Below are 15,091 nucleotides of genomic sequence, written 5' to 3'. Positions count from 1 at the left end.
CACAATTTTTAGGCCTGCTCTACCCTCTGCCACCCCAGGCTGCAGCATTTAACACCACCAGTGCTGTAACACAGTAATGATTTAGTTTAGGGGGGAAAAAAAAATAAAATAAAATAACCACCAAACAACTGGTGTAGCCCAAGTTGGTTTTGCAATGCTTTTATTACTGTATATATTAACATTGTTTTGGATAGTATGTAGCAGGCATCTTGACATTTAAGTTCATTTGTGCACTTCTCTGAAGGGAAGATGTTTTGCCCTCAATACACCTCCTTCTGCTTCGCTTCCTGCTCTCGGCAGCACTCACTATCCTACTGCTCTCCCGCTCTCCAGGAGGAGCGAGTCACATTAGGTAATGAATTATACCAACAAGCACGTCTCTAATAGAAAGCACATCACTTTATTGTGAAGGTCTCAAGTGGAAGAGTTCAACTTAACCATGACAATACTTTATGTATTACAATTGCCTGTTGATTGATGCAACTATGTTGAAGAAAGCTGTTAGCCAAAGTCACCCCCCCCCCAAAAAAAAAAAATCAGAGGATATCTGCACCAATTTTAGTTTATACCTCACAACATACCTAGGCTATATTTTTTTTTTTTTTTTACTATCACAGGGTGTATTTACTACTAGGGGAATGTTACATGGTCTTTCAAACATGAGACTATTTACAGAATAAGCTGAACATTTTGAGTTTAGATAAAGCTGAACAATTTTACATGTATAGGAAGTGTTATAGGCTAGCTTTCCTGTGGCTTTTAGCTAGACATCAGGCACTAATGATTTGATTAGCTCTGTACAAAGAATCACACACTGTCCAAAACCTCTTGGCTGCTGGTTAGTTCCAAATCAGTTTGAGATATAGCGTCTACTTTGAGCAACAGTCTGGTGCGGGGCTGTCCTGTCCCTATTTCATCTTTCTGACACCTCTATGTATAACAGTACAGAAACTAAGCTGTTGCACTAAGTCAGAAGAGTACTGATTAAAAGAGGATGGAATTAACAGTATATAGAAAAGACATAATATACTGGTAGAAAGTTACACCATCTCAAGGTTAGGCTGAAGTCATTCACATTAGGGAAATACTGTTCTCTCCCCTACTATGCAAAGCGGACAGGAATTCCCTACATCGAGTCCTTGAGAAATAAATTAAGTCCCAAGCCTAAGTTGGGGAACTGTTGTACATTCAGAGTGCATCCTGCCTCCATGACCACTGGCAGGGTGTTCCTGGTACAGCGTACATGCCTTAAGCACCATGACAACTCAGGCTTTGGGGCCACAGTCACTAGGGTTTTTTTTTTTTTTTTAAGTTGCAGGGAAGGTCTCTGGGCTACGGGAAGGTCCGAGAGCCATGGCTGCACACAGATATGTTTTGTGCACAATGCAAGCCTGATTTCCCCCTTAGCCATACAAATTAAGACAATATTTATCACCATACAGTTTGATATTACTTCCAATAAGTACAATATTTATTAAACATTTCTTCAGTTTTTGTTACATATTGTGCAACAAATTACAATATTCTGCAGCCACAAATTATATGCAGAGTATGAAGAAACTAGTAATCAGATAGTGTGATCTTTCCATTTATAATTCTACAAGAAGGAACTAGCAAATCAGATCTTACATATATCTTACTAAATTTTATGCATGGAAAGTGACAGACACCGTTGTGCTGTTTGATACAAAATGGCTAAACTTCATCTTCAGAAGACTAAACCTGACATCTAAACATGCCAATAGAAACATCAAAACAAAAATACATCCTAACCAACCACAGGAAAACAGTCTGGTATCAGGAAAAGCAACAAGGATTACACGTTTATAAACCAGCACACAAAGGTTTAAAACAGTTCTGAAAATGAAGTTAGCTGTCTTGAGTCAAGGGAATAAAAAAAGTCAGTATTGACCATTTACAATCTCTGACCTTTGTGGAGACGGTAAGAATCTGTTGTAGTGCAGCTACATACAGTACAATTCAGGCAATTTTTTTTTTTTTTCACTTGGGTTCAGATTGCAAATTCATTGTTGTGAGACAAAAAGGGGGGAGGCAAGTTTTAGCAGCAACCTCCACTAGACTGCTTGACTGGAGTGCTCTGAATTTTAACATTGGACTTCTCTGCACCACCAGCTGTCGCTCCCGGACCCATTCGTTTTTTAATCTCGGCAGCCATGGTCATGAAAGACTGTTCTACATTTGTGGCATTCTTTGCACTGGTTTCCAAAAATGGAATTCCAAGAGAATCTGCAAATTCCTGCAAACCAAGAAACAAGCAACAGTAAGCTCATACACCAATTCATACCTTACCTGGTTTCCTAGTGCGCTTCTGCGTAAGCTGCACCATCACCCCACTCCCAAACTCCAGTCCCATGACTACTTGCACTGCATGAGACTGTTAAGCTGCCTGTGTTTATGGCACCTCCACACCTGGGTACCAAGACTAGAACATACTCGGGTGCATTCCCATCCCGACTGAGTGCTCAATCTAAGCAAACGCACATCGATATCCACATACCTTTGCTGTTGTATAGTCTACTACTTTCTTTGTGGTCAGATCACATTTGTTCCCCACCAACAACTTGTTGACATTTTCACTGGCATAACGGTCTATCTCCTGCAGCCACTGTTTTACATTATTGAAAGACTCCTAGGAGATAAGAGAAGCATCAGCATGGCCCATAAAACCAAGAGGAAAGCTCAGCAGTATTCAGTAGTCACTGGGAAAGAGTATGTCACAACATACTTAACTTAGCGGTGCGATTCACAACCCTGAGAGAGAAAACTCTCGACTTCAGTGCTACCGTACTGCCCCCGTCGCCTCAGCACAGGGTCCCTACAGCTCCTCGGTCTGTGCCCTCAGCCCTACACAATCAGCCCTTCCTCCCTTGCTGCGCTCCCCCCTGCCTATTATCTGTCCCCGCTCCATATCTTGAATGGTCAAGAACTTCTACCATCTGGGACTCTTCCTCCTCCTCCTGTAGCAGAGATAAAAGACAAGGCACACAGCTGAAACCAGGAGAATCACGGGCCTTTACAAAGCACCAGGTATTAGGTACTTGTTGTAGAGATGCTGGAACAAAACTTTGACTCCGGAAATGCAGAACTGCCACGCTGAACAGATATTCAAGTTAGTGATTGAACCCGATTGTTCTTTTTCTATTAATTCAGGAAGCTCTGTGCTTCCCAAGAGCCCTTCAAACAGGAAAACTGCACCCATAATCTTCAGAGATTCTTTCACAGAAAACACTGGCTTGGTTGTATCCTGCACACATGCTGGCAGTTTTCTGTTTCAAACACCAGCTTTTATTGGAGACCAAAGTTCAAGTACATTGAGAAAAATCTTTCAACAACTTCCATCAGTAACTCAGACTCCCTGCTACCGAAGGCAGGGTGAGAATTATGCACACAGAGCAGTCAATTACCCGCCCAGCCAGTTTTAGGTTAAGCCTTAGATACAATTGCTTTAGATCCACAGACCCCACCGCTCCTTTTATTTCTGTGTTTAGCCCCAAACAAGAGACTAACACATACATAAACCTTAATGCAGCCTGAAGAACATGGTCACTGTCTCCTTAAGAAGTGCCAAATTGTTGAAATTTCCAGTTTTCTGTACTTATCAGCCTAATATATTCCACCTGGAGAAACTCTCCAGGCACAGTTTAACACTTACCTGATCTGTAACATCATACACAACTATGATGCCATGAGCTCCTCTATAGTAACTGGAAGTGATAGTTCGAAACCTCTCCTGTCCCGCCGTGTCCCACTACAAGACAAATAACAGGACCGGTTACTGCAGCGTAGCTGTACCAGCATTGCATGTTAACTTCCAGAAATGCAGCTTAGCCTATCATCCATCCCACCTTACAGCTACAGAAGCAGCTCTGAAACTGTATGCATAAAACAGGATTTGAGAAAATCAAGGTATTTTAACCAAGAATGACACTTCAGTAGGTACTTCTCTAGAAGTGCTCATTTGTTTGGTTTCAGACACCTGTAGTTGAGATCTCACTGAGGAACACATTAAGCAGTTTTGCCCCATGAAGGAGCCACAGTTCAGCGGTCAGAAGAACAAACCTGAGCCAGGGCTTGAAAACCTGTTAGCAATAAGGTCAGAGATGTGGGTCTCTAAGGTGACTGCTCCCTTCCACTTTTGCCACAGCAAAGGTATTTCAAGGCAACACCCTCTTCAGAGGATGAAATGCAACAACTCACACCAAACCTGGTTCCCTTCTCCTACTGGGAGAGTTAAGGAGGGACACGAAGTGCTTTACCGCTCTCCCCAGGAGGAGAGATCAGCACTCACCCATTTATCTCCCTGAAGCCACGTCAGGGTTAGCTGCGCATTAAAACCCCCCAGGCCCACAGGCAGATTTCAGCAGTGACAGCATTCCCAGTGGGCTGCTCTGCACTCAGGACAGCTACATTCAAGCCTGCAGGCTCAGGCTTCTGGCCGTAAACTGGAGTCCTGGCTCCACAACACAGCCTGGAATCCCTGAGTCATTGCCTTCAAGTCCCAAGAGCCTCTGCTCGAGCTGGAAGCAGCGGCTGACAAGGATTGTGTGACCTTGCATAGATATTAGATTTCATTACACCAGTCACCCTCTCAGAGCGCTTCAAGATTAGAGGAAAGAAATGCCAAATCTCTTCCCTTGCTCGTTCCGAGTGAAAGCACAACCAGAAAACACTGCCCAGTGCTGAGGCAGACAGGCCAGTGACCAAGTGTTTGTGTCAGTTTTTCTGTTCAGGTAAACAAAAACCAGCATCTCCAGCAGCAGACAGCACAGCCTGCTATTAACAGCAGCTGCAGAATTCAGGCATTCTGGGACAGCTGTGTGATATCCTCAACACTTGCACAAATCCTCCCTAAATACTGTGGAATTACACCAGTTTTGGTATGAGAGCACTCCAGCACAGGATTCTGCCCTTCTCCAGCTCACAGCCCATAGTGACTTTTCAATTCTTAAACATTTTCTTCCCAGGAAAATAAATTTGTAACAGGTCACTTCCTCTTTCAGGCAGAGCACCTCGATTAGCATCCTTCTGTAAGGACAGGGTCACAGGGAGTCCTGTAATCTTGTAAAAACTGGCTAACCTCTTGTAACAGGGAAGATATCACTTATATTTTAATGATTAAAGTACAAAGATAACTACCAATAGCTACAAATATAATTCCACGCTTCAACAGATTAAAGTACCCCGGAGTTGAGAAATACGACTTACTATCTGAAGCTTGATTGTTTTCCCATCTAGTTCTATAGTTCTGATTTTGAAGTCCACACCAATCGTGCTGATATAACTTTCTGTGTACGTGTCATCCTAGGAGAAAGAGTGAACACAAGTTAAGCCTGCTGCACCTCTTCCGCAGTCGCCTCCTTTATTACGCACCAGGCAGGCAAAAGTACTTAATACCCTGGCAAAAAAACAGTCTGATCATTCATGGCAAAGTCCAGCAGGTAGCTGGGTATTTTCACAGAGTATTTACTTTTAAAAAATTCTGCAAAGTTTGTGGGTTTTTTTTTGTTTTGGGGGTTTTTTTTGGTTTGTGTTTTTTTTTTTTTTTTAAAAGCAGCACTCCACACAACAAGATTTATATTCCAAGAAGTAGTCAATAAAACCTAATTTCTTGAAATAAGTGTTAACTCCTTTTGAACTGTAGTTTAAAAAAAAAAAAAAAAAACAAAACACAAAACAGTCTTTGTTCATGCTGGCAGACTGAAGAGCTACTTAAAATAACCATTATGTTTATTAAAATGCCTCAGATTTTTATTTTCCTCTGATGGTTTTTCACCTGTATCACACAGCAGCTACCTACAAGTGGGAGGCCATGCCTCAGTGGCGCTCCACAGCTAAATTTCAGACCCTCTGCTGCCACAGCTGGTTGCTACAGCAGTTTAGAGTTACAGCTCAGGTATTTGTGTGAAGCCCTCTGCTCTGCAGCCTGTGTAAATACAGGAAGGAAAATGCAGCTTGTGTGGACCTGACGGCAGTCTCCAGCAGGCCTTAAGGCACACAAGAAGCTCCAGATCAGTCTTTGCTACCTTCTAGTGATCGGTAGCTTGCCAGCATGAAGGGAGTTTCTATCCCCAAAGCACCAGCAGGATAGAGCTTCAGATAAAATATACCACAAAAGGCTTTATGCAACCAACAGCTATCTCAAAAGCAAGGGATTTCTTCGGGTCATGAATGGAAGACACCTTAGATAATCCACCTGCCCCAGGGAACAGAGGCAAGTAAGAATAAAGCATTAAGCCTTTTAGAATCACAGGACGTTTATTTCCTTAACATTTCAATACTCAAAAGTGTATGTTTGAAAAGCCTGATGCCATTTAATCTGCAGCAGGAAGAACACAGGTAAGTGAATGCTGTGGCAATTCCTTATGTCAAAATAAAATAGCTTAGTTCAAAAGTCAAACTTCGAAAGGAAAAAACTACTTAGTTGAAGAAACACCAAGTTTAGAACTAAATACAAACTTAAGCTGGATATCCAAAAAAAAAAGACAAGTTGGATTACTCACATGAAACCAAAATTAATCTGAAAGTGTGTGCAAGAGACACAGGCTGGACTGATCTGGGAGTACTGCTCCTGCCTTGGTGTCACTTCCAACGCACCACCTCCAGCTGTGTGGGCAGAGCAGGTCACATCTTCCCAGTGTTCATACTGGTTTCAGTGTCCCCCTGCCCTAATACCACAGCAGCAGCTGTAATAGCTTTCAATTGGCTGATGCTGTTTGTACACACCAGACAGCCATGTCATGGGAACAACATGACATAACAGGCTCTTTCCAGAGGTGCCTGGAGCAATTATTTAGGCTGTGAAACCACTGCCATCACCTTGCAGCAGAACCAAACTCTAGTTTCTAAGCGGATGTCCCATTTTCTCCTCCCATGGACACGTAAAGCTGCACTTTGGCATAGACACAGATAAGGCGTTCACCGGACTCCAGCTTTTTCTACCAAGAGCTGTCAAACCCATCTTAATTTTTCCTGTTGACAGGAAAACGAGAGCTTCTTGCATTAAAATTCAGCCACATCAGCCCATCAGCAATTTTAACATTTATTATACACTCATTCAAAAGAACCATAAGACCTTATTATTCCTAGAGTATTATTTAAATTACTTCTCCCTCTAGCTAAGCAATTGGTAAGCCTTTGCAATGGAAATATCAAACTTCATCTGCCTGAAAATATTCAGATCAAGTAATAACCAATCAAGATCTCACCCTAACACATTTGTACTCTCCATGCCTGAAGGCACACACCCCAGAATTCAAGTACATTCTTCCGTCTTCAGTGTTCTACCACTAGTATAATGAAGTTAAATTAAGATTTTTTTCTTGTTCTTAAGAAAAATCAGAATTAAAACTTAACTGGACGTATTCTTGGTATTACTTCTTTTCATATTACTCATGAACAAATCTGTCAGCTAGAAACAAATGCAGAAGACAGGAGGACTTTGCAGCACTTTAATCATTCCTTGGTATCCCAGACCTGACAGACATCAGTCCTTTCAAGTAGTTTTTGTAGCTGAGAAATCCTTGCTAAGTACCCAGTAGCTTTTTTTTTTTTTTTTTTACATAAAGTTTTCAAGCATGATCACTTACTGCAAACCTAAGTAGAAGGCAAGATTTCCCAACACCGGAGTCTCCAATCAGAAGTAGCTTGAATAAATAGTCACTGCAGAAGGGAAAAAAAAAAAAAAAAGTCAGTTAACGAAAAACACTACTGAGAACCAGGTTCCTTATAGCTACTATATTATGATGTTTGAGAAGGGTAAATTAACTCATTACTAGGGAAGTCACCTACAACTCCAACCTTCTCCACCCCATGTAGACACTCCCAGGATTTACTTGATTTGCTTGGTAAGGCAGGCTTGAGGTAGATGCTCTGAGGACAGCATTTTCACGCAGAACTGTGCTTCCCTAGGAAGTTACTCTGGGGATGTTCAGGTGACTATCACCAAGACTAGCACAGTTCTACTTCAGCCCTCTGTGGCCTAGCTAATATTAAAATCCGGCTTCGCAATTAAGCGCAAGCCTCGCTGCTTGGTTGAGCGACTCGGGTAACACACAGATGGCAGTAGCAGCCCGCTGTCCACCAGAGCCATTATCTTCATATCACCTTTGAAGTCAAAGGCTCAATTCCACTGCCCAGCTTCACAAATACCACATCGCTGGCTAAAAGCAGCCAATCCTTCCCTCAGGTTAAGTTACCCACATGTAAGTTCCTACAGAATCCATTAGTGCAACATGCAATACAAGTGTACAAGCTATTAACACCATGTTTAGTGGCCTTCAACAGCAAAATGAACATCTGCCTTCCATGATAGATTATTGACAGCCGACAGCCACCACATGCAGCCTTTCAGAAAATAAAATCAAGCTAAAGCCACTGCCAGATGAGGGTACCTTCTTCCTCTCAAGGGTGTCAGGTGTGCTGTCAGGAATCCTGAAGTCACACCAGCAGGGGTGATAATTGTTTTGCTTAATGTTGAGTCCTCCAGATACTGAGGGAAGAAGCTCAGCCTCATCAATGAGTGGCCTAGTCTTATACTTCCAAGAGTGGTCACGATTTAATTGTTTCTAGGTTTACAACTTTGAGCCTTGTAACATCCAGGATTAAGTCCTGTTCTCATTTAACCACTTAAGCACACATCAGACATTTCTATGCCTACTTAACCAAACTGAGAAGACAAGATTTATGCAAATGCGTGAAGTCAACTGTCCCCACCTATTATTCCCTGCTAACATCACCATCAACTCCGGCTGGTGGGAATCCAGCCAGGACACAGCATCCATCCCCAGCTGGTAGCAGCCAAGCAGATGGGCAACTGCTCGGCTTTTCACCGCTCTTCTGCTCAAGTGCCCAAACGCCTGTCATCTTGGCCAGTCCTGGGCTGCAGGAACACACTCAACTGAAACCTCCACCTCTTTCCACACCGCTTCCCTCAAAGCTAGGGAGAAGTCAGAAGTCATAAATGGAGCATCTAATAATCTGATCCTTAAAGATGCAACCTTCCCCTACAGTGTAAAGCTAAAAGCACTCAAGGTATTTAAAAAAAAAAAAAATCAAAGTCAAAGGATATCTAGCAGTTTGCAGTCACAGAACTCACTACTCTACCTGTCAAGTCATGTACTAATACATGGGTTTAGTAGAATGACAGTTATTAACCCAAACTGTTCAGGGGAGATAAGTTACATTACATCATAACCCACATATCTCAACAGCTTCAAGATAGCTGAAGCACTGTTACTGACCAGAAGCATTATTACTGCTTGTACTCTTACACTGGTGATCACTGACAAAAATACATATTTCTTGAAGCTTGGGCCTGCCCATAACGTGACACCAAAACCCCTCCTCACAGCCTGGAGTCCCCAGCACCACCTCCCTGCGTGCTTCAAAACAGCAGTTTGGGGTTTCCTGTGGCTGAGACACCACCCCAGCCACACTAATGAGCTAGGGGCTGAGGAGGCACAGTTGTGCTTCAGCACCAAAAAGAAAAAAAAAAAAAAAGTGTTCTAAGCCTAAGGATCACTGAAGTTGGACTGGCTTTGCTGCCCCTCAACCACCAGCATCACTCAGGAACTGAGGCAAAGGGCTACCCGGTAACAACCCTTGCAAGAGACATTTAAAACTTCTTACCCCCACTAATAATTTAGTGCCCCAAGAGAGAAACTCAGTCTAACCTGGAGCCCAAGGTAAAGTACAGCACCTCTGAGACCCGGTCCACTGTTAAACCTACATCTTCTTCCTCAGGATTACGCGTAAACTGAAGCCACTATTGCCTCAGCCTTCAAACAGCTCCTTCCTACTTCAGCAGGAAGTTTTGGTTGTTCAGTTCTCTGCAAAAGCAGAATTTTCAGCCATCCTGAAGTTAATTACTTACAGTAAGCACTAATACACTTGAAAGTATCAGAGCTTGCAGCATGTTATAATCCCCTTAAGAATGGTAACACATTAATATTACCACTATATTGTCTTCACTAAAATTAGAGGGAAAAAATTCATTCCTTCCTGGTGTAGGCAGGACTTCAGCTATGAGTCTTAAGGATGAACTTCAGAGCCTCCCCTCGCTTCCAAGGGGAATTCAGCTCCCCCCAGCCCCCAAAAATCAAGTAACTCGCCTTCCTCTGTTCCTCAGTGCTATTAAATCTCTTCCTCTTCAGAAGCAGACAAGAACGATAATGGTTTATACACAGCACTACTGTTAAGTTAACACAAGAGCGCAGAAGCCTTAAGTTGTGGGTTTGACATCTTTGCTATTAAGACCTTCCCTCACTTTGGGCTTCAATATTTCCAGAAGTGAAAACCACAGGCTCGTACGGTGACTTAAGCCATATATTCATTCCATATTCCAATGATATAGTGCCTTTCTTTCCAGGTACAGTTGTTTTAGGACCTTTTAAAATGTAGCAGGTGCCTATATAGGGGCCTTGAGAACCAAATGAGGAGCCCGTTACACATGGTGAGATGCTAGAGACAGTTCTCAGGACACAACAACAGTTTAAATCAAATGAAAAAATGAAAACAAGCTACAGAAGTCTTGCAGAAATCTACTCCTAGACTGAAACAACACTGATGAAATATTTGTGGTAACGGGTTCAACTGCAGCAGTGTGTCCAACAAGCCATACAGGTTAATTTCAGCATTTGCTTCTGAAGGGCCACACAACCACTTCTGAAGCCACTGAATTTTACTCCTTAAACTTGAAGGCTTCTCAGCTCTTCCAGTTCAGGGAGCGGCATGAAGCTGTGCGAGCTATGCAGCACAGTCTTCTCCACACTACTTGGGAGAACAGTGTAAATTCAGATTTACCTTTTGACTATTTCTCACTGTTTATATAAGCAAGCCATGGTGAGCACCCGTAAGAGAGCACACTGGAGGGATATGTGCAGCGAGGCAGGTAGGTGCTGTCAGTAAGAGTGAGGCTTTCAAATCCTCCCCATCGGGAAGAGGATATGGCAACTTCCTCTTGCCAAAGAGATAAAGGCTAGATATGCTACATTTAATTGCGTCTTGCAAAAAAAAAAAAAAAAGGCACCTCCAAAACAACCCTGGAATTTTTGAGCAGAGAGCAGCATCCTCCCTTTATGTGTATTTTCCACGCATCAGGCAGCAAGTTCATTCAGCAGAAGATGAGGAAGTCAAGTTGAGGACAGACCTGGCCAAAGCTGTGTGGAACGAGGGACCCGTGGGCCTCTAAGGTACTATTATTTATACAGGCAGACATGGGTTGGGTTTTTTTTTAAATGCCAGGAAGGTTTTATGCCAGAACAGACACGACTAGGTAGTCATCCATCTCCAACAAGGAACTGCTGGAATCAGCTTTAATCACTGATGTCAGCTGCAAGTTTACAGTAAACAGGTACTCACAGCAGCCTCAAACCCCCAGTCTTTGTTCTACCACCCAAGAAATTTTGAAGAGGAGCATGACTGTTGCTCTGATTACACACTGCTTGTGTAAGTAAACAGAATCCAGAAGACACGATGCCACTCTGCATAGCAGATCGCTGTTCAGAAAGGTTAGAACACAAACAATTTCAGATGATTGCCACAACCCAGCAGCTGTCACTTGATTGTCACCTACTGAACTCATACAAGACTGAAAATCCCCACACAGGTATTCGCTAATACCTCTGGAGAATGAAAAAAAAAAAAAAACACCCCACCCCAAAACCCAGATTTACTCCAAAAAAGTATTTCATTTCCTTATCTCCCCTTGAAGGTATCTAGAACAAAATCCAGACACTATAGATCATCGATCAGGATTAAATCCTGATACCACTTGGCTGTTAGATAGTTCACACACCAGTGTGTTTATGCTAGTCAGCCTACCACCTGCAAGCTGCAAAAGGGGTAGGAAATGCCGAACCCAACATGATCTAGTCACAACAGAGTCAATATTGACATTTTGCTCATTTAATCACCATAAGGGGGGGGAGGAACACAGAAGGAATACATCCCAGTGCTAGGCGGGCAGGTGTTTTCAGAATTTAGCTTCCAAACACCAGCACTAATATCTCATCCATCCCTCCCTCGTGAGCTCCTTCACGCAAACGGAAACGCACACTAATTAGTCCACTAGGCTGTCCCGCAGCCCTGATGTTTCAAGGAAGCTCTCAAGCGCACACTCCCTGCAAACCCTGGCACCAACAGGTTCTAATCCTATAACTTTAATAGGAAAATTGAAGGAGGCAGGTCTTTTTATTAAGAAATTTTAACTGGTGATCCCAATGACCTCTGACAGAGTGTTCTAGCATGCCTAGGAGAGAGGATTTGGGGCTGTAGCCTGATCTGAAGCTCTGATAAGGAAGCAGGAATGTGTTACATTACAAGCACAGCACAGGTAGCTAGAAGGAATAATGTTATAATCCCATAAATCTTATTCCCGGTTTAGCATTGATCCACATATACCTATCACCATGACAAATATTTTTTGCCCATCTCACCACACCCTTCCCATCTCCTATCCTCATCCTGCAGGCACAACCCTGCCAGGAAGTAGCAATTTAATACTACAAATTAATCTTAAACTACAGCTTTTCCTCTCTGTTTCACTTTCAAGAACTCAGCTGTCCTCACCATCAGGAATGAGCACTCTTCACTGAGAAACGAGTCTCCCTCAAAATATTTTTCCCCACCTTTATAGCAGCATTCAGTATCCCACTGCAGGGAACTACTCTCTGCATCAGTCTAGAAAACTGAGAAGCTTCAGGAAGGCAAAAAAGTCTATGGAAAAAGCCCCCTTCATCCTGTTTCTGCACACTTTGCAGGCAGTTTTTCACTACAAAACCCACCAACCAATCAAGTAAATTTGAGTTAAATCCCGAGAGTCATTACTACCACAGAAACACCAACAATTTGTTGGACTTTCACCCACTGAGTACCTCCAGCTACTGTTTTGGTGTTTTCCAAAGCCACACGAGCAAGCTTGTTAGGTAATCTTGCCAAGATGTAACTTGAGTTCTTGGCTGTACCTCTTAGTTTTCACCAACTCCCTCAACACTAGGCTGCCGACTACTTTGACTCCTACTTGCTTTTCAGGTGATTTTAATGGGCCCAGAGCTCTTGCAACCACATTGCCATGAGCAGAGAGCACAAAAGCCATGACCATGCAAGTCAGCAGCCTCAGCTGCCTGGAAAGCCATGCTTTGAGGACAAAACTTGTTAAAAGTGTCATCCACAGACAGAGACAATGAGCACCCAGAGCAGTAATGACATACCACATGTGCATTTCAATCCCGCAACCACTTCAGTTACATTAGAGGGCACAGTGGCTTCATCATCCCAAACTGGAGTGCCAGCAAAGCGAGCATTGGTGAAAAGAATCCTAAAAACACTCTTCAAACACTGGAGTATTGAGAGTGCAGCAACTGTTTTTTGTTGTTTTTTTTTTTTTTTTAAAGTGCCTTTTTAAACTAATCCCAAATCTCTCCTCTTAATTCACTCAAAAAAAAAAGCCAAGAGCAAAACGAGGTTTACTGTCCCCGATATTGTGGTGGGCAAGCCACTGCTCTTACAGTTGCCAGGATACAGACAACCAGAGAGCTCAGATATCCTTACTCCTGAGCAGGCCAGTTAAGAGAAAAAGGCCATATACACACGAGGGACAACGACCCTCTGGAAAAAAAAAAAACCACCCAAACCAAAACCAAACCAACCCAAAAAACTGTGCCATCACCAGGTTTTCTAGGCAAGTGCTATTTCAGCTCAAGACAGCCCCAAGAGCATTTCATTATCAAGTCCCAGCGTTGCAAAATCTACATAGGCAAGAAGTGTTTTGCAAGAGCCATGTGACACACACATGACTTGCAGCTAAAGTGAAGGGTGGACCTCTGACTACTAAGCTGCCAGCACCAACCGGCCAGGAAGATCGGCTTTCACAAAGAGCCGGGTTTTGTTGTTCACCGCCCCCCGCCCCCCCCCACTTGTTGGACCCCGGGATCCGATGCGTATTTTCGAGGTCCGGGAAAAACCCCCGTTAACACCACCCATACTCACTTCGCCGTCGGCAGCGCTCCCGGCGATAGAGAGAGGGAGGGGGATGCCGAAGCCACCCGGATTACCGGGCCCATCGCGCCGGTTTACAGCAAAGACATCTTTAACTTTTCATGGCCGCCGCCGCCCCCCCCCCCCCCCCCCCCCGTAACCCAACCCCCCACCCCCCCTTCCCCGGGGACAGCACCAGCAGGCCTAACGCCTGCCCTCCGCCGTCCGGCTCCCCCGGTGACCGGAGGTAGGCGGAGGGCCGAGGAAGGCCCGTAGGCCCGGCCTTCCCCTCCCGCACCCCCCCCCCCCCCCCCCCCCCAACCCCCGCCGCGCCAGGCCCGGCGGCGGCCTTCCCTCGCCCCAACCCCCGCAGCGGCGAGGCCCTCCTCCGGCCTACACTCACTATTCGGGATTCATGCTGGACATGTCCGTGGGGCCCGCGGCCCGAGGGACGGCGAGCTCGCTGTGACGGGAGGGAAAGGGGGGGGTGGGGGCGGTCGCGGCCTGGCACCTCCCGCCGCCGAGGCGGGCGCTCCGCGGATGCAGGCGTCCAACGGCTCCCGCCTTCGCCCGGCGCTCGGCTCGGCCTGCCCCCTCCGCCGGCCGCCCTGCCCGCTCCGCGGCCTCCGCGCTCGCTCCTCAGCCCAAAATGGCTGCCGGAGCCCAACCAGGAAACGGGGCGGCCTCTCCCCCAGCAGCGCTTACATGGCCGGGAGGGGGTGGCGGGGCATGCCGGGAAACCGAGTCCACTCCGCCGCCGCCTGTTGGCCGCGCCCGCCGCTCAGGGACTCGCTTTCCCGGCGTCCCTCGCGGCGATAGCGGCGCATGCGCGGCGGCCGGCCTTTCTTCCCTCGGCCCCGTCGGCTCGGCGCGGGGCTGGGCGCTGCCGATTGGCCGGGGAGGAGCCGGCTCGGCGGTGACGTCGGCGGGAAGACGTGGCAGCTGAGACGAGTCACCGCGCGGGCAGGAGAGGGGCGGGGCTTCGGCGGGCGGGGCGGGGCTTCGGCGGGCGGGGCGGGGCGGGGCGGCGGGGGCGAGCGGTGGCCCCGGCCGGCGTGGGGAAGGGGAAAGGGGAAGGGAAAGGGGAAGGGGAAGG

At 45.5% G+C, this 15,091-nt stretch overlaps 1 protein-coding gene across 1 annotated transcript; it reads right to left on the bottom strand.

Annotated features, from left to right (window-relative positions):
* Positions 1-143: 143 nt before the first annotated feature.
* Positions 144-14,822, bottom strand: RAB1A (RAB1A, member RAS oncogene family; the record flags this gene model as incomplete). Its single annotated transcript, XM_082481957.1, is given in 9 exon segments — positions 144-2,257; positions 2,519-2,650; positions 3,674-3,769; positions 5,227-5,322; positions 7,608-7,680; positions 14,399-14,499; positions 14,502-14,549; positions 14,552-14,770; positions 14,772-14,822. Coding segments are annotated over 9 exon segments (1,014 nt in total). The 3' UTR covers positions 144-2,059.
* Between the last annotated feature and the right edge of the window lie 269 nt (positions 14,823-15,091).

The sequence above is a fragment of the Vanellus vanellus genome, assembly GCF_965231255.1.
Source record: "Vanellus vanellus genome assembly, chromosome: 3".
NCBI classification, from domain to species: domain Eukaryota; kingdom Metazoa; phylum Chordata; class Aves; order Charadriiformes; family Charadriidae; genus Vanellus; species Vanellus vanellus.
The sequence above is the reverse complement of the archived record's forward strand: the minus strand, read 5'-3'. Positions and strand labels throughout refer to the sequence as shown.